The sequence below is a fragment of the Hippocampus guttulatus genome, chromosome 9 (genome assembly GCF_054856545.1).
Source record: "Hippocampus guttulatus isolate MCC_2025c chromosome 9, RoL_Hgut_1.0, whole genome shotgun sequence".
In the NCBI taxonomy this organism is placed as follows: domain Eukaryota; kingdom Metazoa; phylum Chordata; class Actinopteri; order Syngnathiformes; family Syngnathidae; genus Hippocampus; species Hippocampus guttulatus.
In genome coordinates, this window is record NC_141269.1 from 15,348,637 (window position 1) to 15,374,835 (window position 26,199).

Sequence of the window (26,199 nt, forward strand, 5' to 3'; positions counted from 1 at the left end):
TAATTGGCATAAATGAACTAGTTCATTTTTGGACCAATGAACTGAGTTTAGTTTTTGTTCAGGATCATGGCAGAGAGAAAGTCAAATGCAGGGCAATGAAAAATAATCTATACCACGTCATCTGCATACTGCACTTAGTCAACTATATTAAGGACATCACTTCCACTGGCTGTAGAGTCACAAATCTATGTATACAATTTCTTTTTTTAAATCAAAGAAAACGCAGACGTCTTGAAGTCAGAGCTCTCAAGCCTTTCTCTGCTGGCCCAAACACTGTCAGAAGCCAGGGGACACCAACCTTTTGGAGATCAGAGCTACTTCTTGGCTACCAGTTCAAGAGTAATGTGAAGAGCTACCAGTTTGAAACACACTTCTGAAATAAAGTTTCATAAATGGCCTTTGATAGTGTTATTACTACATGTAATTATTCAAAGGTAATGATCTATTCACCACCGGTGACAGCAACAGTTACGTGAACTTCCAAAAACCACGAGACATTTTGGATTTCAAGGATTTTTGTATACCTGAGCCTGTGTTTACCAGCAGGGCGGATACCTGTTGTATACAGTACAGTCAAACACACACACCGCTGCACTGCGGACACATCAGGCAACACACATTACCTATGCAGAGCCACAAATGCGTAACCACCCACAGTCAGACAGACAGTTTGGGAAACACATAACCGGTGTCTCACCACAAACACACACATACAAACACAGCATACCCCACCATTTACCGATGATGTTTACTCGTGACCATCACCGCTCTAGAGCAGTCGAGCCGTCATTCCATAGATTCCTGTGTAATTGCACTATTTCATGTGTTTTGTTAAATGCAATTTCTGCTCTTCAAAGGTAGCACTCAACTGAGTATTCCATTCATTATCTGAATCATTATCCTCACGAGGGCCTGGGGCGTGCTGGAGCCTATCCCAGCTGTTTTCGGGCAGTAGGCGACGGACGCCATGAACAGGTTGCCAGCCAATCACAGAGCACATGCAAACATTCGCGCTCACACTCATACCTAGGGACAATTTAGAGCAGGCATGTCCAACTCCGGGCCTGGAGGGCCTATTTCCTGCCTGTTTTCCAGCTCTCCTGGCTGCAACACACGTGACTCAGATGATCAGCTCATCAGCCAGCTCTGAAGCAGCATTAGAACGATCCTGATTATTTGAATCAGGTGCGTTGCTCCTTGGCGAGCACGAAAACAGGCAGGACAGCGGCCCTTGAGGACCGACGTTGGACACCCCTGATTTAGAGTGTTCCATCAACCTGCCATGCACATTTCTGGAATGTGGGAGGAAACCGGAGTACCCGGAGAAAACCCACGCAGGCACAGGGAGAACATGCAAACTCCACGGAGGAAGGCCGGAGCCGGAATCGAACTCTGCACCTCTGCACTGTGAGGCCGACCGCTCACCAGTCGCCCACCAGGCCGCGCAGCACACTATTGTCCCACAAAAATATTCCATAATAACCATAATAAACATGACTGACAGATAAATTTACTGCCAGAACTTAAAGCAAATGGGCTACTTCCACTGTAAAATATTTTTAAAAAGTTTAATTTTAATGAGACAACGGGTCATTCCGAAGACACAATTAAATCCTCTTTAAGGTCAGTCTTTTTGTGCAACAGTGCCATCTGCAGACCATTTGACAATTATTCACTTTGACCCACAAACCTCTCTGCAAGTCAACTTCAATTCCAGTGCCATATTGTCAGGATTTGTCTTACATAACAATCCTTGCCAAAGGTTTGACTCTACATTTGTTTGACCTAGAAAAGAAGACGGTGCACTGCCAAGCAGTAATCATAGTATTTACTGTATTTAGCTAGATGCGTGGTTTCCTCCCACGGACCAATGCAAAAACTAGGCCAACAATGTGAACTCTAAAATGCCTACGGTTTTGATTTATTTGTATTATAAATGTCATGTTCCTGTTTCTCTGCCTGCTTGTTCTGCCATTTAGCTTGTGTTGCCACTGTCTCCTTGGTGAATGGTGGTGGACCGAGGTTCTTGCATCTCTCATGATGTCAATGGCGATCAGCTGGTGATTGAGGCAGCAGAAGCGAAAGAAAGTTGCCATGACATTGATTTTCACCATTTGTCACTACATTTCTAGATTTGTCCCTCGTCTGCAGTTCATCTTGTACCATCAAGTCATACTTACCGTTTGTACTTAAGATCTTGTGGTGACCCAAAATAATTGCACCTCTAAGTGCCTCCCATTTCTACAACTTGTCATGGAATTGCTTTATTTGTTGGACAAATATTGATTAATTTGATAACAATTTGGTCCCAAAAAGTGGAACTCTTCAGTCCATGTGGTCTAGATTTTATTGCCTTTGCAACATGTTCTCCAAATATCCACCTTGGCATTGTGTGTGAAACTGACCGAGGTTGAAGATATCCTTTACAATAATAAATTCTACGCGCCCATCCTAATCCAAACACGGCATTCTGATTAATACACTATTATCAGTGGGTGGCAGTAATGAACTGTTTGAGTTTGCAAACCGCCGTCAAATGGTACAAGAAGAAGAAGAGGGGAAAGAGGAAGAGGAGCAGGAGGAAGTGCAGAAAGACTTGCCGTGATATTGTGACGTCATCAAACAGCGACAAGTCGAGCCGCTGACATTTCAATGACAATTTGCCTGTATTTTCTTTTTGCTCTGTTTGATAGCTAGGGGCGCAGGGCCATAAAACGGGGTAGCATGCAAAGAACTGTATACACAGTGTTAAATGACTGGGCAAACACGGCGGTCCCATTGATTGCAAGGCGTAGCTCAAAAAGCAGAGGTAAGCAAGCAGTGCATGGTTTTAGAACGCACTGCTAAAATGCTAAACAGGCTAAAAACAAACGTCCTAAACTACCGTAGCTTGGTTGTCACCTTCGAATAACTCTTGTTATATTTGGCACTAGTTTAGCAAATGAGATATGTCATGATGGGGGAAAAACAACAGTTGTTTGATAAGGTTTCTCCGTTATGAAATCGTGTCTTGTAAGAACGGCGAGAACTTGCAGATTCATGGGCGCACCTTGGGCCTTCCGAAGAGAGCAACGTTGCTCATGGTTAACGTGAAGCTATGTGCCTTCATAAATTTTATTGCAGCGTCCCTATGGAGCTCCCGTGATTACAGCGTGATCCCGACCCCGCGTGACAGGACCGAGAAGGAGATGCTTCACCGTATCCTACGTGTGGACCATGCAGGTGAATATGGTGCCAATCGCATCTACGCCGGCCAGATGGCAGTATTGGGCAGGTCTACTTCTGGAGCTCTCATCCAGGTCAGAGAAGAATCTGCCCTCGATCTCATAATGCAGTCAGAATTCCTTCTTGAGAGGACCGATGTAACAATATTCATAGTTTAGTTCACGACTATCATGACCAAAATTGTCAAGGTTATCAGTGTCATCGTGCAAACAAAAATCACTGACACATGCTCTGAAAACATTTTACATTATATTTTGCATGCTAAAAATTAAATATCAACAGCCCATAATTGGAGGCTTTGTTACTAATTATTTTCATTTTAATACAAATAAAAATGTTAACCAATAATCAATGTTTCACAATTCAATTGGATTTTGGTCAACGAATAAACATAAATGTAAACAAATACAACAACACTGAGTCAAAAATTATTTTCCATCAGGGACCAAACATTCACTTTGATTTTGTGATATGTTGTTTCTTTCTTACAGGAAATGTGGGATCAAGAAAAAAAACACCTAGAGAAATTTAATGAAATACTTGCTGAGAGCAGAGTCCGGCCGACAGCACTACTACCACTTTGGAATGTTGCTGGCTATTTATTAGGTTGGTACAGAATGGAAAATTAAAATAGGAATCTAATAACAACATTGAGCAAAAGTGGGATGTTTCAGTGTTAAGTCTTATGCTTTTACCTGTATTTAATTTCTAACTGAATACATGTGAAGTTGCACATGCTGTAACAATTTCATCTTTATGTGTTTCACTATAGGTATATTAACCTTACTGTTCAAGGTGTGCTATTATGCTCATCCCAAAGAATATTGTATTTGTTTATGTGATTATGCTTTCAGTAAATTTGCAATCTCCTTAAATCTGAACTTTTTCATAGGGGCATCTACTGCAATGTTGGGCAAGGAGGCGGCCATGGCCTGTACTGTGGCAGTGGAGGAGAGTATCTCTGAGCACTACAACAGCCAGATGAGAACTCTGATGGAGGAGGATCCTGACAGATATACTGAACTATTAAAAGTGAGTGCTCTCTCTTGATATAGTTGATTACGAAAGAAAAAGAGAAAAAAAAAGCCTGATATTCATTTGTGCATAGAACACAGGCCGCTGGTTTATTTGAATTCCTTTTACGTTTTATGTGATATTAACTGCTGGTGATCTCACCAAAAATGTGTTCTCTAAAATGTTGGTTACGGTGCAATCTGAAATTTTTAACAACGTGTGAACTAATTTCTTAAAGTGATGCCAACCAATTATTTCAAGCAGTCCGAAATTGAAATACTGTAATTAAGTTAGCTTTATGCATATCTGTTTAATCTGATGTAAAGGCTATATTTTTTAATCTATTTCAAATATTATTAGAGGCTCTTGTAATTAAATGCTTTTTCCACAGTGTTTATTCCCCAAACAACTATTACACTCACAATTCGGTATCTTCAATGAACCTAAAATGCTCATTTTTCAAACACCGGAGGAAACTAGAGTAGCAGGAGCTTGGGTGTGAACCCACAACCTCTGAACTATGAGGCAGATGTGCTACCAGTCACCGTGCCGCCAATTTAACTTGTACAAAATTCAATTGAATGAAAATACTTAAAATATATTTTGACACAAGCACATTCCTTGATTAAACACATTCTTGTTTGTGGTTCAATGATCATTGTTAGTTGATAGTGCACTTAGAACCATTAAGATGAACAGTCTTCAGTCCACCCTCAACATTGCCCTTGGTATATGAAAGATCTGTCCTTGCTGCGTGGAGTTGGCATGTGCTTGCCAAGAACTTCCAGCTGAAGCGGAACGGACTGCATTAAGTACTTTACATTAAGTATTAAAGCCAACTTAATTATTTTAATTTCGTAAACTTGAAACAATTAAGAAATTAAAAGAAATTAGTATAGACAGTGTTATAGATTTCAGGTTCCACTTACTAAATGAATTATTGAAATGAATGAAAGCTCAAATATAGGTGTAATGGATTACTTAAGTGTTTTTCAAATTCATCAAGGGTTTGATTTTTTTTCATTGTAGTTTTGTTTAGGCATAAGAAAGATGCCTGATGAAATAGCATCCATCTTCCCAGGTTGTATTTTATTGACAGTTAACAGCTGAGTGTGGTGTGGTGCATACACGCCTACGATGTTTCAGAGCAGAGACAATGGTATGATTTTTCACAATTCTCAGCCCTTATTTATGTGCTTGACGACTTTTTTTAATCCTTCAAAAATTGGCAGTGTTGTTTACAACATTCTTCTCTGCGGTGTTTTACATTTAATTTAACATTTAAGACATATTTCTTGTCATTTTACAGGGACTTTAAATTTTATATAATTCTACTGTCTCGACAAGTCTAATTTTTAGCCTTGTTGAACAGCAGGTGACAGCACTGTCTTCCCTGCTAGCCCTGCAAGTTTCTGCATTGAGAGATTGTAACAAAAAATGTTTCCGCATTTTAAAAAGGAAGAATGACTGCCTGACAATGGCCAAACTTCAAAGAACAACTGAAATTAGGGCTAATCAGATTTATTTGACACTCCACTCTATTTGAGGTTGACGGTTCAGATAATGGATGGATGATTTGTACAAGCGTTGGGTGCAAGAATATTCAGAACAATGTGCAAGTATCCTTGTTATTTTGTTTTTTTGTGATGTCCATATGCATGAAATGTGCTGACATTTTGCCCCCACTAACTGAAAAGCTCAAAGAGGCACGTTGTATCTACCTATTTTCTTATCTATAGTACCGGATCGCAATCAACCGGTAGCCCGCGGACTGGTCCCAAGTTGATTGAGAGGGGTAGGAGGGGAAAATGGGGGGAAAAAAGATTTGTGTGTCTGTAGGTTTCGGTTAGGTTCCTTTTCGGGGCCATTAGCTGTTGCTCATCGCGGCGTGCGTGCATATGCATGGTTGCGCACCCGCGTGTTTGTCTGCTTGCACACTCGCGATCGGATCGATTGCGGGAGTTTGGCCGCTTCAAAAGTCGATATTTGGTCAAAAAAGGTTGGACACCCCTGTAATAAGATACTGACAACAGTGGTTAATACTGGCATCGGCTGCCCTCATTGGGCCATTTTACTAACAGAATCTAAAAGGCATACATGCCTGACAGTGACTTTCTGAGTAAAAAAAAATATTCTAAACATCGTTTACATGTTGACAAGCCACTGCAGGATTTCAAAATGTTTTGCGCAGCATAGCAACTTCTTGCACTATGAACATTAAATCTACCGCCCCCTGGTCTTTGTATTCAATGGTGTAACTGAAATGAATCCAAGTTGGAGATTTTAATGGTGCCAGATATTTTTCAGCGGGATGGCCAGGCTGACACAACACCTCAGTGACTGCTGGCCGTACGCGCGTCTGTCTTTCTTTTTCATACCACCCGCAGTCAAGATTTCATGAAATAAAATTCGCACATATACGTAACTATGCCCATCACACTCATAGTCAAGCAGGAACAAATCTGAGTCAAAAAAACAACCTTTTACTGATCTTAATTTATTAGATAATGCCATTTTCTCTGAAGTGGCTTTACTTTTGTGTACTTCAATCATCTCGTTGTGCACTAAAATCTAATGCACTGATTTGCTAGTGGCGGCACGGTGCACAACTGGTTAGCATGTCCGCCTCACAGTGCAGATGTGCAGGGTTCGATCCCGGCTCAAGTCTTCCTGTGTGGAGTTTGTTTTTGAATACTGGTTTTGTTGTCTCCTAATGGGCTTCAACCGACTTGGATCTCCCCCCCCCCCCCCTCAAGACTAAGCTGACTTGGGTTCTGTGTGTTGTCTGTTTAGGTTATAAAAGAGTTCCGAGATGATGAGATGGAGCATCACGATATAGGATTGGAACATGATGCTGAATCAGTAAGTATGGGTATCTGTTGGAATAGTAATGTAGGTCGATATGTACAGTGGATTTTTAAAACAAATCTACACGACATATATTTATATGTGGTGAGTCGGGGGTGAGGCAACTTTGTGCACGAAACACCATGAGAGGTGCAACATGGCCCTAAATATGCTAGACTAGACATAGGTTATTGTATATTTGCTGTTTTTTCCCTAAAAAGATCTGTGTTTTTCACATTAATTGGATACGTTAATTAACATTAAAGTTTAAAAAAAACTGTTTTCAAACGATTCAATTTTCTTACACCACAAAAACCCAGCATTTGCACAGGTCTGTGTAGACTTTTTATATCCTCTGTGGAGTCAAACCTCGGTTTTCGAACGTCTCTGTTCTCAACCAAATCGGTTTTCGACCAAAATTTTTTTTATGCCTCGGATGACGATCGAATTTCGGTTCTCGAACAAACTGAGCGCACTTGAATGCGTCACTTGACTTCTCTCGCCTTCCTTACATGAGGAAGTGACGCTTCCTCGTTTAGCGTTCCATGGTGAACAGACGTGTTCAATCAAGATTTTTTTTTTTTAAAAGAGTGTGGTTTCGGTTTTCGAACAGCCTTCTGGAACGGATTATGGTCGAAAACCGAGGTATGACTGTATTTGACTTTCAAATACAGTATAGTGAATACCCCCCGCTATTTATGCCATACAGTAATCCCTCGTTTATCGCGGTTAATGGGGACCAAAACCACCCGCGATAAACGAAAATCCGTGACGTAGCGACCAATAAACATATACAGGTAAAAAAACATTTTTTTTTTTAATTTTAAGTCTGCAAAAAGTCCGCAAACGGCCCGCAAGAAGCTGCAAAACAACAGTGAGTCACATAGAGCAACATATACAGTACAGTACTGTACTCCATGTATATATTCATTTAAAAAAAAATTCTATGAATATGTTTGAAAAAACCCGCGTTGCACTGAAGCCGCGATAAACGAACCGCGAAATAACGAGGGATTACTGTATATGAACTGTGCCATTCGTTAAAAAACAAATCCATGTAAATACACTGAGGAACAAAACAAACAAACAAAAACATAGTAACCCTAGAATTATTGAATACGTGGGTTGGGGGGTTTTCCATGTAAAATGGGGGTTGCCCCACCTCTCCCCCAAAAATCCATGATTTAAAAAAAATAATGAAAAAAAAACAGTGAATAGGTAGATTCGTAGATGTCGAACGAGGAGTATGCGGTGGGCGGTGTGTCAAACTGTATATTTGTTTTTATTGGACTTCTGAATTTAGTGCTTTCGTGTGTGTGTGTGTGTGTGTGTGTGTGTGTGTGTGCATGTGTGTGTGTGTGTGTGTGTGATTACTGTGCTTTTGATTTAGGTACCTGGATTCTGGCTACTTAAAAATGTCATCCAGCTAGGGTGCAAAGCGGCAATTTATGCTTCTCAACGTGTGTAACTTTGTATACAGTATATATCAAAAAACATTTCTAATAAAGTGCTTGTTTTAATATTCTGACTGATTTTGCAATTATTTTATACAGTTTCAGCAAGACAAATTAAGACAACTCTTGGGATTTCCTGAATTTCTGTCATTTCAGGTTTCTGAATTGGTCCTAAAATGTGATCTGATATTCACATAATTCACAAAAACAGATCAACGTAGTTTCTCGTATGACTTCGATGAAGAACAGATCACGCTTTATGATCAGTTTATGGAGAACTCCAGCTAACTCTAATGACGTCATACTTTTTTTTTCAACTGTAAATTGTGCATCTGAAACATCAACATTCTATTGGTGTCGTTTGTGGAGATTGGCAACAGTTATGTGAGTTTATGGCACACGTGACACATTCAGTTGTGCTGCTATCTAGCCCTCCAATCGATCATTTAAGAGGTAAACATCGTTTCAGTATTCATACCTATACCGTATGTACTGTTTATGTGTACTGTGTATAAAAGCTTCTTGTATGGGATTCCATTTTGAGTGCACACATGGCCTATGAGTTTATTTTGACAATCAAGCAATACTATTTTGACCTCCAAAGCCACTCTTAGTTTACTGTACTTTTGTATTTTTGATGATCAATCAAACATGAACTTTTTCACCCCCAGAATTAGTCCACTGAGCTGTAGCCCAAGTTTGCAGCCTTTGATCTATTTTTTTTGCATGAGTACAGAAGCTGAGGTGGATTGCACGTCAGATATGACCTAAGGGTCAACGGGTCCTCTGACGCCCCCCCCCCCCCCCCAACCTTTGCTTAAAATAATTTCTTCACTGTCTATCTTTTCAAGCAAACACAATGGTATGCTTGTTGTGGTAACTTTGGGAGGGAGACAATGGAAGGGCAGTGAGTGAATGATTGAAATCTGCGTTGAATGCATTGTGTGAGTTGTCAATATTTCTTACATTGCAGTGAAAAGAACTTTCAGATTTTTGGCAACGGGGTATTAAAAAAGTGCTATAAAACTGAAATAAACCATGAATACTTGTCATTGTGAGTTTTCTGCCGCGGCAGTAGTAAAATTTTTCAGATACAGGTAGTAATGGCCTTTGGCTTTAGGCTCTGCAGACTGTTCAGTGGCTTGTCTGCGGCTTATAGTAACTAATACTCCACATCGGTTTTGCCTGAAGCCCTGATTTATATGTTATACATTGTTTTACATGTCTGACAACTTTCATTCTTTGTGAATTCACTTTTTTTTTTTTACAAGCTTCATCTCATACTGGCCCTAAAAATGATGGATTTTTTTTTTATTGTACAGTAGACTTTTTGTTTTATGTGCATTGAACACGAGGACAAATTTCTCACAAAGTAAAAGCAGATATATGTTTTAAGTTCCAATATCAACATCAGTCCACGTTATACACACAATTAGCGGTGTGTCAACAATTCTGCCGTTATAAAAAAACCTTAAGGTGTGATGCAGTGCAAATGACAATAACAAACACATTGTAAAGTTAATACTTATCTGATAAAATTGTATCTTTGAAGTTATGAAGCTCTTGTATTGGATGCCATTAAAAAGTGCAGTAATTCCCAGTGTTTTGGCCATTTAGCATTGTAGATAGCAATAAAGGCCCTCTCCAAGTAATCTTTTCATTGAAAATAGTGGCGCATACCGACACAAATAAATTTGGTGAGCCTCCTTGACTCTGGAGGGAAATAAACATGTATCCTATCAAGCCATCATAAATTTCATCTGCACATACAATCATGGAGGTTCCCAGAAGTGAGACGCCATTCGCTTGAACAGACTCCTTCAAGCTTCTGAAACATTTGGTCAAGTATTCACTTTGAGCAGCAGCGTGGGCTTAGAAACCACCCACACTCAGTCGTCAAACTTTATAAATAGTAAACAGTCCACATTCTACTGTCCACTTTGGCATGTCTGGAGCATACGTACCTGCTGCATGATTTCACCAGATGCTTTAGTTGAGGGATTCTAAAGGTGATGTAACTGCATTACTGCACATGTGAGTGGCCTGGAAGACATAGGACCATAGTTTGTGACAAATATTGAATACTTTTGTTACATTTTTGAACACATAGCATATTGCATATTAAATTTAGTAGAATGAAACTCTTATTGCTTGTCCGGTCTGCAATACAGTTTTCAAAAAGGAGGAAAGTCCTCCTGATGAGTGTGTTCGTGTCTTCAGTATGGTGTGATATCCTGTTGGTTATATTTATGGTTGTACAGAATATATTTATGTATCAATGCAGGGCTGTTGGTCAACGAACGTGACTACAGGACCACTTTGGGGCTTGACATCGTAGAGCCAAAACACACGTCATATAGTGCACTGGAGCACATTGTGTCCCCATGTCAGAATAGTGGCTCGCTCCAGCCACATCAGAATGCAAACTGGGATTACAGCCCTTCAGACACCATGTGAATTGAGGAATTTGTGGAATGAGTTGAACATCATGCCATTTTTCCGGGGGGGGGGGGGGGGGGAGGTGATGTACTGTGCCATTGTCATTTACAAAACTCCACTAAATGCTTTTTTCAGAACAGAGCAAAAATGAATCAGAGGTTGTCTTAGGCTATGTCGATCAACACTGCAGGTGTGATATGCTGATCATAAGTATGTGAATAGGCCTTCAGTTCATATGCTATATCAGCAGTCAAAATGTGTTGTCTTCAAACTTGGCAACAACATCGATCCTAATCTGTTCTGGTTAAAAAGAAAAATGGCACTCTATCCAACCAAATAAAGAAAATCTAAATAGCAGCATCGCCATCTCTTGGTTTGTGATATTCTGTTGATCTGCTGATACGGTTTCAGCAGCTTCTTTCATTTTTTTTTGAAACGCGTTTTGGGGTATCTGTTAAACCGATTTTTGCACTGATTTATTAGAAGATGGTCTAGACAACTGAAGGAATGAAGAATTATTCAGCTTGGGGGATCAAATTCAGTATAGTGATGTCTTTAGGGTCCATTTTTTTACTGCATTTAGGTGATATGATCTCACACGCATATTTTACGAGCTCTGTTTTCTTTCTGGCCATAGTTTAAAATAGCATGAATGCTTGAAACTAAGTCAAGAATTCTGTTTTTGTCTGCCAAAGTAAAATACTTGGTCAACTGTTCTGTCTTGTTTGTGCTGTATTTTTTGGGGTTAATTGCAATGGTCTTCGTTGTCTCAAAACAGAATGGCCACTGTTTGAATAATAATGGTAACAATGAGCAATACTCATTTTTGCAAGTTTGACTCATATTAGAAAATGCCTTGAACTTTGAATGCGTAAGGACTCTAGACTTTTAGAGGGAGCTTAAGTCTGAGGGTTTTTTTTTATTGTTATACATTTATGAGTGCCTCACTCTTTCACTCTCCAAATATGCCGCATAGACCCCCACTGCCTTTGTATGCTTGGCCTTTCAAGCATCCATCATTTGCTGTGATTGGCATGTTAGGATGGTGTGCATTTCATTGATGAGAATTTCAGAACCCCAAGGCTCGTGATCAGCGCTATGTCACCATTGAGTCATCCCATGAGTACGGCAGAGGATCAGTTTCAAACAGTTTGTCTGTCTTCATCAAACGCACTCTCCAAGAGTCTGCAGGCTCCAGACTGACCTGGATCCAAACGCAGCCACAGGTAAAAAACCCGTATGACACTATGCTTCAAATGTCTCAATCAAAAGGAATGAAAGAAATCTTTAACTCTCAGTATCTATTTCAAATTCGAAATGGAGCTAAAACAGTCAAATGCTGAGAACTGACAGACCGGCCACACACGTGCCACATTTAAACAGGGTCCAATCAAGAAAGTGTCAGAATGATGTCGATAAAAATGCCCACTTCGTAAGTTTACTATGAGAGTGATACCATTATTTAAAAATACAGTTTGCTTTTTTTTGGGGGGGGGGGGGCAGACCACAACTGCGCAGCAAGCTACTGCTATATCTTTGTAATAGTTTGCCCTTCTCATTTGTCAAAGTGACTAAAAATGTAAAGAAACAACCAGTAGCAAGATATACTGCATCAATATAAACTACAACCAGAATCACAAACCCATTGTTACAAACAAATCAAGACAGAAGGTGTTGAACTTGATAAACCTATAATAATCCTCAGATTTTGCAACTGTACCTAATGTTACGGCTGGTCGTGTGTTCGTCTCCAGAAAAAAAAATTTTGCCTCCTTTCTACTTTTCCGTTATTATAACAAAATTAACTACTATAACTAATGGTGTGCTAACATCCACAACGCTAGCATAACAATATTCCTTTTTGAATGAATTTTCAACTATGAAAAAAAATACAGATTTCGATGCTTGTTTTTGTATCATGTCTTACTCTAGTTTGGTGATTTGCATAAAACATGTTTTCATTGTAATCTGTTAATAAGTTATGTCCCATCTCGACCGCGGCTGGATATTCGAGCAATCTGAGAAGTATGGGGGGGGGAGAAAGAACGTGGGGGGCAGGCGGGGAAGCATGTTCTTGAGCTGCGCCCAGATGGCAAAGTGCTTTGCTTCTGAATGCGCGCAAAGCAATATGTTAAGGAGATCTTTTCTCCTCACCGCTGGTCATCCAGTACCTCCCCTTGATGTGTGTCGTCAGTTGGAGCTAAGCTTCAAGAGAAAAATGGGAGGAACTCTGATCCATATGATGGCACTATAAAGCTCAGGGATGATTTGGAGGCTTCATCAAAAACATGGTCAAATCTTCATTACAACTCAAGACTGACATCATCAATTTTTTACACCTGCTACCGCTCACTTCATCATCAGGCCAACTTCTTGGCAACTTCAGACACTGTTTTTACTTATTTTTGAAATAGGTATGTCCACTCTTCATCTGATTCATCCTGTAATGAATGAATAATAGTGAATTGCACTGTATCATCAGCAGACATGAAGATACTTGGCCAGATTGCTTTCTTGCTTTTGCTGGGGGAGAGTTGGAGTAGGAATACAAAAGTTCAGTCCTCCAAGAAATCTCCACATGGGACCCAAGCAGGCGACGGCATCCAGCCTTCACCTGAGGCTGTTCTCTCTGCTGGGAACATTTCAAACAATAGAGCTACTGGAGGTATCAGAAAAGGTGAATCGGCAAGAGACGTTGCTGCAGGAGCTCGAGTAGCTAAACAGCAGACAGATGAAATGAGGTTGCACTTTCTCAAGAATCCGCACGTGACGTGTAATGATGGGACAGCAGCTGGGTGAGTTGCTCATTTGAAATTGACGGCCACCTTCATCTCATTTGTATTCTTTGAATATACAGCAGAGTGCAATTTTTGAATTCTCTTTGAGCGATTATAACCACTAAAACAAACCTAAAAATGTGAGATGCTTGGTGGCGATCCACATGACCACTTGTGTTACATTTCTTTACTTAAAAAAAAATGATTCGTGGTTGTGCAGGTTTTACCTAAGAGAGATCAGAGGAAGCCGCAGATGGCTGTTATTTCTGGAAGGTGAGTATATTAAAAACACTCTGGTTAATTTGGTCCCCAAGAGGTCAGCTTGTTTGCAGTTGACGCCCCCTTGGAATTTAGATGCAGATGTCATCTTCGGTGTTTCTCCTTTTTCAGCCTTCTGTGTATTTCGGATTGGAGAAACGCATAGATGCCGCTTCAACTAGATCTCTCATGTCGTCTATCTGATGTGTACTTTATGTTAGTGATCGTGGAATACATTAAGAATGGCTTTAATAAAAATATGCAACTTCATTACAGCATTCCTAGCTCTTTCAAATTAAAGGATGCATGCTTGATTCAAGGCTGCAGGTGCATTGCCCTCCAACTCATACGCGACACGGGCCTCTCTGCTGGAGTCGCGTTTGGTTCTTATTCCGCGTGCGCCTGGATGTTTCATATTAGTCTTCCCTCTTTTTAGGCGGCTGGTGCTGCTACAGCAAAGAGACCTGTGATTCCAGGTACCAACATATCCCTCGACTGATGAGCTCATCGGGTTGGCCCCTGACAAAGACTGGTAAGTCAACTGATTGTACGGTACTTGGTCATATGCACTCCCATAATCAATGATTAAATCATGGATAAGGATGCCTGTTTAATTTCCGATTGCTTGATTTACAGGGCGTGGCATATTGTCATCCCAAGTAGCCGAGAATCCTTATTGGCACAACACGAACATTGTGTAAGAACCTCTATCATCATGTTTGGGTAACCGTGGGGTGGTTTACGGCTCGTAGGTTCATCGGTCAATGTGTCCTTTTCTGTAGATTCATCCCATACTGCTCCAGCGATATTTGGAGTGGCACTGGGCCTGCCCCGGCCCCTCCTCCAAGCCAACGACAAGGAAGAGAGAAAGAAAGGAACCGAAATACAAATGCAAGTGTGTCTCTGCAGAAAGAAAATGAGATTTACTACTAGCATGCCTGTACCGCTCCTGCATTCCCTGTCTGTATTCCTTACCAGCTGAGTATGCTTTCATGGGATCGCTCATCATCCGAGAGGTCATCAAAGACCTCATTCCCAAAGGAATCAAGCAGGCCAAGGTTGTTCTGTTGTCTGGCACGAGGTAAGCTCATTTCACTGCTCAAGATGAGCGGCTGACTGCATCTTTTGCAGACAAATCAATTTCTGGCTCTTTCCCGACCACTTTTGCACAGCACGGTCTTGACAGCCAACTACGAACAGTGATAAAAATGCTGCTTCAACAATACTCCTGCCACCTGAAATGGAATCCGATGTTAGTTTGAGAGTTGAGATGTTGGACTACATGTAGTGTAGCGGTTCACATTGCTGAATGCGTGCAGTTGCCACTTCACGTTCTCAACTGCATTGTGGCTGACTGTTGATCAGTCCATGTGTGATTTGCCTTTCACAAGTTTGTGAGGATAGGTTCCAGCCACTAACCCTTGACAACGAATCGAACAAGTGGTACAGAAATGGATGGGTTTGATATGTCCATCCATTTGCTTTGAGCCCACCCAAATATTGCGGACGACAGTTTTCCTGTAAAAGCGACTAAGTGATAATCGTAATCTTCCTGCAGTGCTGGCGGAACAGGAGTGTTGCTGAATATCGAGAGAGTGGCCAATTATCTGGAGCAGCTTGGTGCAGAGGCACAGGTCCGAGGTCTGGTGGACTCTGGCTGGTTTCTCGAAAGTAAACACCAGAGATCATCAAACTGCCCTGAAACGGTCACCTGTTCACCTGAAGATGCAATCAAGGTCGGCCTAAGGTAAAGCGATCCAAAATGGATGTAGGGTTCTCTGCAAAATGGTAATGCTTGTCATCCAAACTTGACAGATCTGTCGATATTTATTATATCAATCATTAAGCTCGGTCTGTGTTGTATGGTTTGTCAGGTTGTGGAATGGTGCGGTACCTGGTAGGTGTCGTCGGCTCTATAAAAAAGGGGAGGAGTGGCAGTGCTTCTTTGGCTACAAGCTGTATTCTACCTTGACCTGTAAGTGACCTTCAAAATCAGATTCACCATTTCGTATAGCTCAGTTTCAACAGTGGATATGTCCTTTTTATTATTTTATGCTTTGCAAGGTTGTCAATGCATTGTGCTCCTGTGTGACAAACTAAAGATACTTTGTTTGCACAAATATAAATTCATTATTTTTATGACCAAAATCACAAATTCTGAGACCAATAGCCACCGGAAGTGCTTGTTGTTGCATTCTGTTTTATTTTTTTTGTTTGTTTGTTGCATGATACACCTTAAATGGTAACAGGCATTAATTGTTAATTATTATTGGGGGAAAATAAATCAAATATTTGTTGATATTGTCATTTTCTATGGTATTTGAGTGACCCGGGTTTACCCTCCTTTTACGGTTGGATTGCATTTGTTGGTTGCGCAATACCTGCTGCTTTCTTCAGTCGTGTCTTGGTGTTGACAATAAGAGAAGCAGGATGTAGAATGTTTGGCAGAATGTGAAATTTCATAAAATACAGGATGTAAAGACTGGGCCAAAACAATCAGTAACCAAGCAAATAGACTGTAAAGGTAAAAACTGCTGAATCGTGTTGAATTGTGTACCTTTGTTTCTGTTAGTTATCACCACAAATTCAAACTCATGCCAAGAACAGCATGACTAACTTTTTCAGCATTCATTTGAGGTGTTAGGTTCATCAGTCCAAAGACTTTGGAATAAGTTCTACAGAAATCCATATTAACAGTAAATTCCAAGACAGCAAAGCAAAAGAGGGTGATAGTTGTCGAAGCACTGATGTCCATCCAGATTGCTCGAGATTTCTCAATTCATTTCAGCTCGGTGATCGCATTCTTCAGCATTACTTTTTCTGAGTTAAATGCCAGTTGCGGTTACAGTACCTTTTTGTTTTCTCTGCAGCCCCTCTATTTGTTGTGCAGTGGCTATTTGATGAAGAACAGCTGAAAGTGGAGAACATCTATATTGGAAGACAGCACATGAGCAACGAACAGTGGCAATACATACAGAACCTAGGCAGAGAGTTGAAGAACTCCCTGAGAGATGTTACGTATGTTCACAATGAAGAATTTGCTGAAGCATAATATAATTTAGTAGCAACCTGACAAATAACGTGCCCTTTTTTGTTTCTGTGATTCTTCAGATCAGTATTTGCGCCTTCCTGCCTTTCCCATACAGTGATTACTAAAAGGTATGATTGGATATGTGGTGATTTCATGTGCTCCAGTTCCATAGGCTTGTACTGAAAGAATATTAATTCTTAAACACCAGAGATAGTTATTGAGACATTACAAGTTGTCACTACTCATTTTTGTCCTTACTTGCACCCACCTGCTTGTTGTTCTCTCAGCAACTGGATGACTTTCCAAGTTCGAGGCACTTCTCTACCACGGGCCCTGCACTGCTGGGACAGGAGCTTGGAAGCCACTCGCAACAACAGAACTCCAGCCAAAGGCTGTCCATTTCACCTGGTGGACAATTGCCACTGGCCTCAGTGTAACCCCACCTGCCCCACCCTGGTGGACCAGGCAACGCAACAGGAACTCACCTTGCTCCAGATGCTGGTAGCCATGGGTCTTGATCTTCGGAAGCTTGGCTTGAATCCTAAAAAAGACAAAGATTTCCTTGCAAGCATAGGCGGCAACAGTGGCTAATGTTATAAGTGCAGAAGAGAGGCCAAGTCAGGTGTTGATGTATGTAAGCATCAAAATAGTAAAGAAACACGGGTCATGCCATATCCTCCGTGTATCAAGCTTGAGATCCAATTGTCAAGCTTTTGTCTCTTTCTCTTTGTTTTTCTTTCCTTTAGTCTTGCGCAGGGTCAGTGTTTCCATTTCAAGCAATGGGAGGACAAACAATACACTTTAAATCTTGAACTGAGCATGGTGGAAATGAGGGTCACATTTATAAAAGACTTGAGGATCGCACAACTGTCTACTTCACTCAAACAACAGTTTGTTTCCTTATAGTTAGCAACTTTTGTCCTTTTTTTCCCACCCCAACTAGCTGCGTGGAACATGTATTTATTCATATAATTTCTACCCAGTCATTTGTCAATTTAGTTGTGGATTTCACCAAGCTACCATTATTTAACAAATGTTGATGAGCATGAATTAGACGTATCATTCAATGTATGGGCATAAAATTGCTCCCTGTTCTAACTGTAAACTGTACACAAGCAGCCCCGACACACTGACAAATTATTTTTTTGTGACTTACTCATCTATAGCCCACAAGGCGACACTAGCATATTTATACACATATATTTTACTGCATGTTAAAGTAATCTCTGTCCTACATGTGTTCTCTCTGATGTGTATCACAAGGGTATTATGATTCAATCAAATTTATTCCCAATAAAGAGTCCATTATTTTGAAAAAAAAAAAAGAATTCCTTTTTCTTTTGCATGAACAAATAAATAACTAGTCAATAATTTAAACAGACATACCAAACAAATTATGGTGCTATCCTCATTACGGTCATTGATGAGCTGGACTCTCTTCTAGTTGACTTCAGGTGAGAGGTAGACCCAGACTTGTTGCCATCAAATTGGAGTGCATGTACAGACAAAGAACCATTTATGCTCACATACACAAAATCAACAAACCTAATGTGCATGTTTTTAGTATGTGGGTGGTACCCACAGAAAACCCATGCAAGAACTGAGAACAATTGCAAACGACACACAGGAAGGCCAGAGCCCAGATTTCAACCCCCAACCTCAGAACTGTAAGGCAAATGTGCAAACCACTACCCGCCAAGGCGCATGAAACAATTATAACATATCAAAAGTGAAAATGTTAATAAATTGATTAATCGTGTTCTTCAACTTAAGTGGAATTGTTCCAGCAAGAAAAAAAATAGAACGTGTAGTTATTCATCCTCACCACACGTAGGCGCTAAATTAAATTTGATAATTGTCTTATTTGGAAATCGGGAATTACAGCAATGCTTTAAAATTAGAATATAAACATAAAAATAAACAAAATACAATATACAATCAAAAGAAGCCAGAGTAAATGTCAAGATCATTAGAAACGGGGATTTAGTGATACATGATGGACGGTTGCACGTTTCCCATAATGCATTGCAACTGCATTCCACTTCCTCTTTCCGCCATATTGCAGAGCCGGTGAGATGTCTTTTAATATTGTCACATACAATCCATTATAAATCTACTTCATCTTATTGTGAATACTTTAATGTTGATAATAGTCTTGAAGTGTATTTATGTGGTAACTTTTTGAAGTGTTCATCGTCCCTTTCTATCGCTTCACGGCATCATATGAGCGACTTTTTCTACATGCCATCCGTTCTGCTGCGGCCGAGCAGTGCCTACCTCGTAGGCGCCTTAGAAATCGTGAACAAACCCATTTTACTGAGCATACGCAGACGGTGCTTCGTAAGATGTGCGGCGAATATTTACAAGCATTGTACGCCATAGAGAGCGTCTTCCGAATGTTCGCGTTAGGACGGCGCTTAGAGCGAAGCGCAGCTCGTTTACCAACCTCTGACAACGGCTCTGTGGTGTGTCGTGCACTGCTGGGCTTTTCAGCCAAATGTGTAGAAAGCTTGCGTTTACACTTTCGTGCTTTTGTCGAAGCCACTGGCTATCTCAGTGGGTCCGTGTTGGTCTTTGATGCCAAATGTCAAGAATGCTTGCTTGTGTGTGAATTTATATTTCTATTATTGTGTCGGTTTTCACCCTTACGCAAAAAAACCGCATTTCTGTTAATACTCAATTGATTTGTGTTAGAAGAGTTGAGATTGTTGAATCTTCATGTGAGCATTATTAAAAGACAAAACGAGTGAAGCTGTTCCCTTTCTTGATTTTTGAAAGTGATTTGAAAAATTGGTCTCTTCACCTAGCATTTTGTTTTCTGTAGGCATCATGGTGCGCATGAACGTTCTCGCAGATGCTCTGAAGTGCATCAACAATGCTGAGAAGCGTGGGAAACGACAAGTCCTCATCAGGCCATGTTCCAAGGTCATTGTGCGCTTCCTGACTGTCATGATGAAGCACGGTACGCGTTCATTGTCCTGGTTTTGCATTTCTGATTTGACTCGTTGACCCAAAAGTCTTGTCAGTCAGATGTTCTTTAACACAGTATTTCATGTCAACGTTTTCCCAGGTTACATTGGTGAGTTTGAGATCATTGATGACCATAGAGCCGGGAAAATAGTCGTCAATCTCACGGGAAGGTTGAACAAGGTAAAGTTTTGGTCCATTCCACTCAGCAGCTTATTACTCTGATATTAGTAGGTTAATGATTTGTTTTTACACTTGCTTGCTTGGTGTCAATTCACGGTCCAGTTATAATATATTTATCTGGAGTAGCTGTCCGGAAATAAATTGGATTTGATATTTGTGCCTTTGTTTTGTGCAGTGTGGCGTGATCAGTCCACGTTTTGATCTTCAGCTCAAGGATCTGGAGAAGTGGCAGAACAATCTTTTGCCTTCAAGACAGTTTGGGTGAGAATTGCACACTTGGCCTCTGCATTCCACTACTGATTAGGTTTGGGATGATACAGTTCACAGTTTGGTATGGACCCTGTTTTTTGAGCCATGAATTGGTATGTTTTTTGTGCATAAACAGAATATATATTTTTTAATTCTCCAAATTATCTTTCTTTTGCTTGTCAGCAAAAATTGTGTTTTGTAGTGTGTTTCCGGTAACCCGACTGACCGAGAATTTCTACGTCGGAAAAAAACGTTACGGTCGGCATTTTTTTTTTTTCAAACAACCCTCTACATTTTTGTTGAGAGGGTTTACATCGGCGCAAACTCTCACGATATTCAAGTTGAGCACGTGCGTCGTTTGCCCTGTCGTCTGTCAACAACATTGAAACATGGCGGCGGCCGCGATGTGCGACGACAGTTTAAACCGCGTTTTCTGTGTTACAGTTGCATGCTCGCACCGCAATGTTAAGAAAGTAGCATCCATTGATGTATCGAAAAAAATCAGCGAACTATTTGATGAACACCACGGGCCGAGTAAACACCAAGGGCGGAGGAGGATGTTGGCGGCGGCGCGCCCCGGCCCCCCGAGTCCGGAGCGGGGAGAAAACTAAATAGGTGGCGGCGGCCGCGTGGCGGCGGCCGCGTAGCGGCGGGTTCAATGTCTTCTTGTTTTATGGTTATTTTGTTTACATTTTTGATGGAAAAAAAAGATTTAAAAAAAACTTTGTCCGACCTACCGACCCTATGCTGAAATTTCATGTTACCGGAAACACACTACTTTTTTTTTTCTACGCCTTAACTGTTGTGGAAACACAACTCTTAAATGGTAAACTGCCTCTTATTCCTTGACAAATTGTGAAATAATTTGATGTATGACATGTACGTCACACTAAAATGTAAACACAAATTTTCTCTTGATGGGTAATTTTATATCCTGATAAGATATATCCCAGTGTAGTATTTTCCCTGAAAATTACATGAAATGAATGACAATTATTTTCTCATCTCTTTTCAGTGTATCAATTAAAATTTCAAAAACACTAAACCTAATAAGATTAATAAAATAACACAAATAAATCCAGTGGCCAAATAAATATCATTCAAAGTGTCTGAAATTGCAACCAGCTTTCAAATAATAAAGTTGTGAAGGTTTCAAATGAAGTAACATTCAAGAAAACCCTCATTTAACCAGTGCAGGTGCTCATAACTAATTAAGGCCGTATTCCACTGCGTGGCGAAGTTTTGCGAGCAGTTGTGAAAGTTGCACATGTTTTGTTAGATTTGGTTCATGGTCTCAAAGACATTCGCCAGATGCTCACAGACAGTATTAATGGTCGCAGGCAGGTTTTCTTGTCGCCCAGTGGTTGTGTTGGCTGCTAAATGCCATCTTTGCAACAAGAAAACATCTTCAAATTTTGTTTGCGACAAAAACTATTTGCAACCGTTACAAATGTTGGCGAAAGTCTTTGCAACCTTGTACCAACCCTAACTTTCACTACATTTGCAAACCTTCACTGCTCAGTGGGAGATGAGCTGAATAGGCTGAGTTGTGCCTGTTCTGAAGCCCATGGCTTATCTGACTGTGGTCTCGGTCTAAACACTAAGGGCTCTATGCAAAAGGAATATATAGACGAAGAAGAAATGTAGGTAAGGTTGTTTGGCTACTAGCTACACGTAGATCTATGGATGCCATGCTAGCTCAATGTGTTGAGCTATAAATAGGGCTAATAAAAACAAAGACTTGGAAGATAATACATTAAACAGTATAAAAAATGATAGGGTTATATGGCAGGATATACATTTTCTTTTAATACTGTGAATCATCATATGATCGCACAACACTACGTGGGCACAGGAGCCAGCCAGCCGTGCCTCTCGTGCACAGCGCTGGGGTGGGATGGCGCCATCGCCTCAGACTGTGAAAATGATTCATAGACGGTTATTTTTACTGCAAATTATAAACGAGATTGGAGTGGTAAAAGGTGCACAAATAACGTCCGTATAGCTGATATAAATTACAAAGAAGTTTTTGTTATTGCTCCAAGATTCTTAACAGAACGGTTAATGGAAGAGTTTATGGATACTCCAGTCTTTAATAATTTAGTCCAGGGGCCAGTTTAGCACTGGGGTTTGGGACCCATGTCTTCTACTTATAAGTGACACACGCACGCTATGAGAAATTACAGTCGATACAGATAACAGCTAATTTCCTGCTCTGTATGGCCGATACGATAACTGATTATTATTTTTAAAAGAATAAAACCTTTCAGTCCCACTTTGTAATGTAGTGGGGTTCAAGGGTGTTATATAATGTTTTGCTACAATCTGAACTATTGCCGTTTCAGATGGTGAGGCAATGAGCAAACTCAAAAGCTCTGATGAGTATGGTACCTGTTCATAAAGTTTTAACACCCCAACTACTCTTTTTATATATATTTAATATGTCAAAACTAAAGTGATGAAATGCTGTATTTTCACGACCTTACAGCACACCATATTAAAAGGCATGTCAGTTACGGTTGCTATTTCTATATTTAACATATACATGACTCATTGTATTAAAGGATACAGGTATGGTAAAACATATGCTAGCTTAAAAAAAATACGATACCATGCATGCACGTTAGCGTATGTTTTTTAAAAGGCAGCGGGAGCAAAACTGAATTTGGTTGTACTTCAAGTATTTAACAATGAGCTCGCATTATTTATTTTTGATCAATCTTCCTCAAATCATCAAAGCCCTAATCCTCTGTATCCGAATTGAACAGCGGGGCAAGTTCACTGTCAAACACACCAGGTTCCCTCGCATCATTGTCAGTCAGCCATTGACCGGGTTTCGCCGAAGGATACCTCGGCTGCGGCTCTCATTCAAGTGAATGGGACCGTGCACCTGTGAAAATGTTAGCCTTAATTTTCAATTTTGAAAACCGATAAAAGTGACATCATAGTTTTCAATATCTGGCTGATAAAATTATTGGTCCGATACATGCTATGCATCCCTACTACTATTCTTTAGCGTGCATTCCATCTTTTTGTGGTGTCACACCACAAAGTGGTCCAAAATTTTTCATGTTTCTGAAGCCACTCGGTCCTGTTCAGCTTGCCCTGGTGCATGGAATTTGTAGTGGGGTGCCAATAGTTGCATCAACTGTCAAGCTTGTCTTTGTGCCCGCCGCAAACAGACTTTACTTTTGAATCTGATGTACTCTAGCTGCATTTGCCCCCAAACTGTGTGACATTATATCATTGTGGCAATTCCACTGGTGTGGTAAAGGCTTTTTTCTTTCTGATGCATTTGATTGAGTGCATTATCATTATCTTCCTGAAGTTCTTTTTGTATGAATGACATCAAAGTGATTTGGGTCTGAGGTCTTCACTTCTGAGAGCAAAATTCAAGATGTCAGAGTGGTAGTTTTGGCGTCAGCATCCTCGTCTTCCATCCTTGCTCTGGAAACTTGGGTGTCCAAGTATCCATCTGTTTTTTGTTTAACTACTTATTTATCATGCAGGGAGTACAAGCGGGGACTCGGATGACAAATGCCGTTTTTAAGACAAATATTGCTTTTGTTGACAAACTGCTTCTGTTTGAAAACAGCCTAACGTGTCTCACACAGATGCACGTTTTTGTTCATAACTACCTTAAATATGGCTCATGTGAAGGAAGCCCTGCCGCCATGCATTGTTTAAATTGTTGCTTCAGCAGAACTATTACCGCTCTTCTGCAGCATGTAACACCTTGCCCCTAATGCATTGCCCCGCCGTCTGCTTGTTGCCATGTTTTTGTTCTGGCCGCGGTTTCTCGGGCTGCAACAGATGAAAGCTAGACAATTGTATTCACATTCATTTTTTAACATTTGGTTTGAGCTTACGGTTGCAGAACATGAAGTTTGTGAGCTGAGATTCTGCTGTACTTAGGTTTGGTGTGAAAGTTGTCAAGTTAGCGCAGTGACACACTGTAGCATCCAAGCTCAACTGTATAGTACTGAGGATCCATTGCTTTGATGCCAAGTAACCCGATTTTGTACCCAGTTGGTACACACTAACTTCACAACTACTGTACATCATCCGTGGTGCCACTGAAAATTGTTTAATTTGTCTGATCATTAAATACAAAATAGCTTTGTTCATCCGATCTATTATTCCATCGATTACTTGGGGAACACTGCTTTTTGTGTATCTTGGGCATTTCAGAAAACGGCCATTCACACAAGCATCATTTGCAAAATGAATACAACAGTAGTGTACCCACCATTAACTATTGTGCCAATAAATTGTTTGAGATGAGGAAATTACCAGTGCATCCTTCTACTTAAATGTCCCACCTTCATGATGTATCACCGAAGTGAGAACTTTTTTTTACATTTTCCATAAATTAGCAAAACAGGCATCCATCGCGAATGGAGCTTCCATCCATGCCCACCTCTTGGAAAAAGTACTAAAATATGCGTGTTGCATCATAGGTCAAGCTACACCTAACCAGAAGCCCTACTAGTGTTTGGTTTTGAGTTGTAAAGCTGATCAGCTAATGTTGATGTTCTGTTGGTTAGTGTTGTTCAGGCCTGCTGGGTCTTTTGCCATGTTTGTTTTGGAATTGTTTGCTTGAAATGTCATTTTCTTGTGCATCTATTGCAGACTACTGTAACCTTGTAATTTAACAGTTTGGGGAGCTAACAAATGCGGAATGTACCAGGTTGAAGTTCAACTTTTGTGATAAGTGACGTTATCTCTAGCCTTGGTGCATATTGTATTGTTAGAGGAATCTTCAGAAGGTCAACGAACAAAGGTCAACACATTTACTATTTTGTTCACTTCTGTTAAATGTGAATGACTTTACTGAACTCTGGCCTTTATTCCAAAAAATGTCCACTGGTGTCTGTTCGTACAATTTAGCAAAGCATGTAAATGAGGCTGTACCAAATCTTTCCCGACAGCCTATAATGCTTGTGTATTTATATTTGCTGTGTGGAGGATTATACTGACGAATCCTGAATGTTTTCCTTTCTTTCTAGATACATTGTACTTACCACCTCAGCTGGCATCATGGACCACGAAGAGGCCAGACGGAAACATACAGGAGGCAAAATCCTCGGATTCTTTTTCTAAAATGTAAACAGAAAATAAAATCAACCAAGTAAAGTTCTTGGTCCTCTTGATTATTTCATTTCACTTAGCAGCATTCTTCTGAACTGACTTTATGTAAAAAGAACTGGGTTGAATTACATTAGATTACAGAGTGGAGATTTCATTGAAGAATTCCACCATGTTTGCTGACCAACTAATTTCTTGAATATTACATTCACCCCGAAAATCAACCTCAACCACTGATTTTTCTTTGTAGTCCTATTTTACAATCCGATCGGCTGGTATCTGCTAAAAAATGGTTTTAACTACAGTAGCTCCATAGTCATTTGATATGGGTATTTCCAATCAGGCATGCAAAAAATGCATACCACACACTGAGTTGCGTGCATGAACTACGTTAAAATCACAACTCTATTTTATGTACATTTGCAGCATTAGAAAAATACATTCAATGAAAGTTGTTTTTTTCCCAAAACCCCTACCTTTTTGGGGGGGGGGGGCAAAGTTTGATGAGTGAAAGTAACCGCTACTCACAGCATCTGTTCTGTGTTGATTTTTTTCCATTTAACTAAATTGGTCACACACTGGTTCAACATGTACATACATAACCGGTACATTTAGGTTGCTCTCAAGTGTGAATCGTTGCAAAAGTTGTGCATCTTTTACAATGCGA

The 26,199-nt window shown here is 40.3% G+C and overlaps 3 protein-coding genes across 4 annotated transcripts; all 3 read left to right on the forward strand.

Annotated features, from left to right (window-relative positions):
* Nucleotides 1–2,569: 2,569 nt before the first annotated feature.
* coq7 (coenzyme Q7 homolog, ubiquinone (yeast)) lies at nucleotides 2,570–8,606 on the forward strand. Its single transcript, XM_086121085.1, has 6 exons — nucleotides 2,570–2,809; nucleotides 3,124–3,299; nucleotides 3,717–3,831; nucleotides 4,118–4,257; nucleotides 7,033–7,101; nucleotides 8,477–8,606. The coding sequence occupies exons 1-6, from the start codon at nucleotides 2,725–2,727 to the stop codon at nucleotides 8,552–8,554; spliced, it is 663 nt and encodes a 220-aa protein (XP_085977211.1). The 5' UTR covers nucleotides 2,570–2,724; the 3' UTR covers nucleotides 8,555–8,606.
* A 4,860-nt stretch (nucleotides 8,607–13,466) lies between these two features.
* Nucleotides 13,467–17,636, forward strand: notum2 (notum pectinacetylesterase 2). 2 transcript variants are annotated; one of them, XM_086120295.1, is made up of 12 exons: nucleotides 13,467–13,673; nucleotides 13,704–13,774; nucleotides 13,977–14,029; nucleotides 14,451–14,546; nucleotides 14,651–14,711; nucleotides 14,797–14,909; nucleotides 14,993–15,095; nucleotides 15,573–15,761; nucleotides 15,889–15,989; nucleotides 16,885–17,032; nucleotides 17,126–17,173; nucleotides 17,333–17,636. In XM_086120295.1, exons 1-12 carry the CDS (start codon nucleotides 13,467–13,469, stop codon nucleotides 17,634–17,636), a joined length of 1,494 nt encoding a protein of 497 aa, XP_085976421.1. The 2 variants fall into 2 exon arrangements, with proteins under 2 accessions (XP_085976421.1, XP_085976420.1); XM_086120294.1 differs by having other exon boundaries at nucleotides 13,467–13,774.
* A 1,446-nt stretch (nucleotides 17,637–19,082) lies between these two features.
* rps15a (ribosomal protein S15a) lies at nucleotides 19,083–25,580 on the forward strand. The gene is made up of 5 exons (XM_086120587.1): nucleotides 19,083–19,115; nucleotides 19,870–20,007; nucleotides 20,116–20,195; nucleotides 20,371–20,456; nucleotides 25,454–25,580. The coding sequence occupies exons 2-5, from the start codon at nucleotides 19,875–19,877 to the stop codon at nucleotides 25,545–25,547; spliced, it is 393 nt and encodes a 130-aa protein (XP_085976713.1). The 5' UTR covers nucleotides 19,083–19,115; nucleotides 19,870–19,874; the 3' UTR covers nucleotides 25,548–25,580.
* Nucleotides 25,581–26,199: the final 619 nt, after the last annotated feature.

Excerpts from the sequence above, each read along its gene's own strand:
- coq7 (XM_086121085.1), top strand. The coding sequence starts at position 2,725 with ATGCAAAGAACTGTATACACAGTGTTAAATGACTGGGCAAACACGGCG. Across the intron at positions 2,810-3,123 it reads GCGTAGCTCAAAAAGCAGAG|CGTCCCTATGGAGCTCCCGT; the intron begins GTAAGCAAGCAG and ends ATTTTATTGCAG. Across the intron at positions 3,832-4,117 it reads TGTTGCTGGCTATTTATTAG|GGGCATCTACTGCAATGTTG; the intron begins GTTGGTACAGAA and ends ACTTTTTCATAG.
- notum2 (XM_086120294.1), top strand. The coding sequence starts at position 13,467 with ATGAAGATACTTGGCCAGATTGCTTTCTTGCTTTTGCTGGGGGAGAGT. Across the intron at positions 14,030-14,450 it reads ATGGCTGTTATTTCTGGAAG|GCGGCTGGTGCTGCTACAGC; the intron begins GTGAGTATATTA and ends CCCTCTTTTTAG. Across the intron at positions 15,096-15,572 it reads GTTCTGTTGTCTGGCACGAG|TGCTGGCGGAACAGGAGTGT; the intron begins GTAAGCTCATTT and ends ATCTTCCTGCAG.
- rps15a (XM_086120587.1), top strand. The coding sequence starts at position 19,875 with ATGGTGCGCATGAACGTTCTCGCAGATGCTCTGAAGTGCATCAACAAT. Across the intron at positions 20,196-20,370 it reads TCACGGGAAGGTTGAACAAG|TGTGGCGTGATCAGTCCACG; the intron begins GTAAAGTTTTGG and ends TGTTTTGTGCAG. Across the intron at positions 20,457-25,453 it reads TTGCCTTCAAGACAGTTTGG|ATACATTGTACTTACCACCT; the intron begins GTGAGAATTGCA and ends CTTTCTTTCTAG.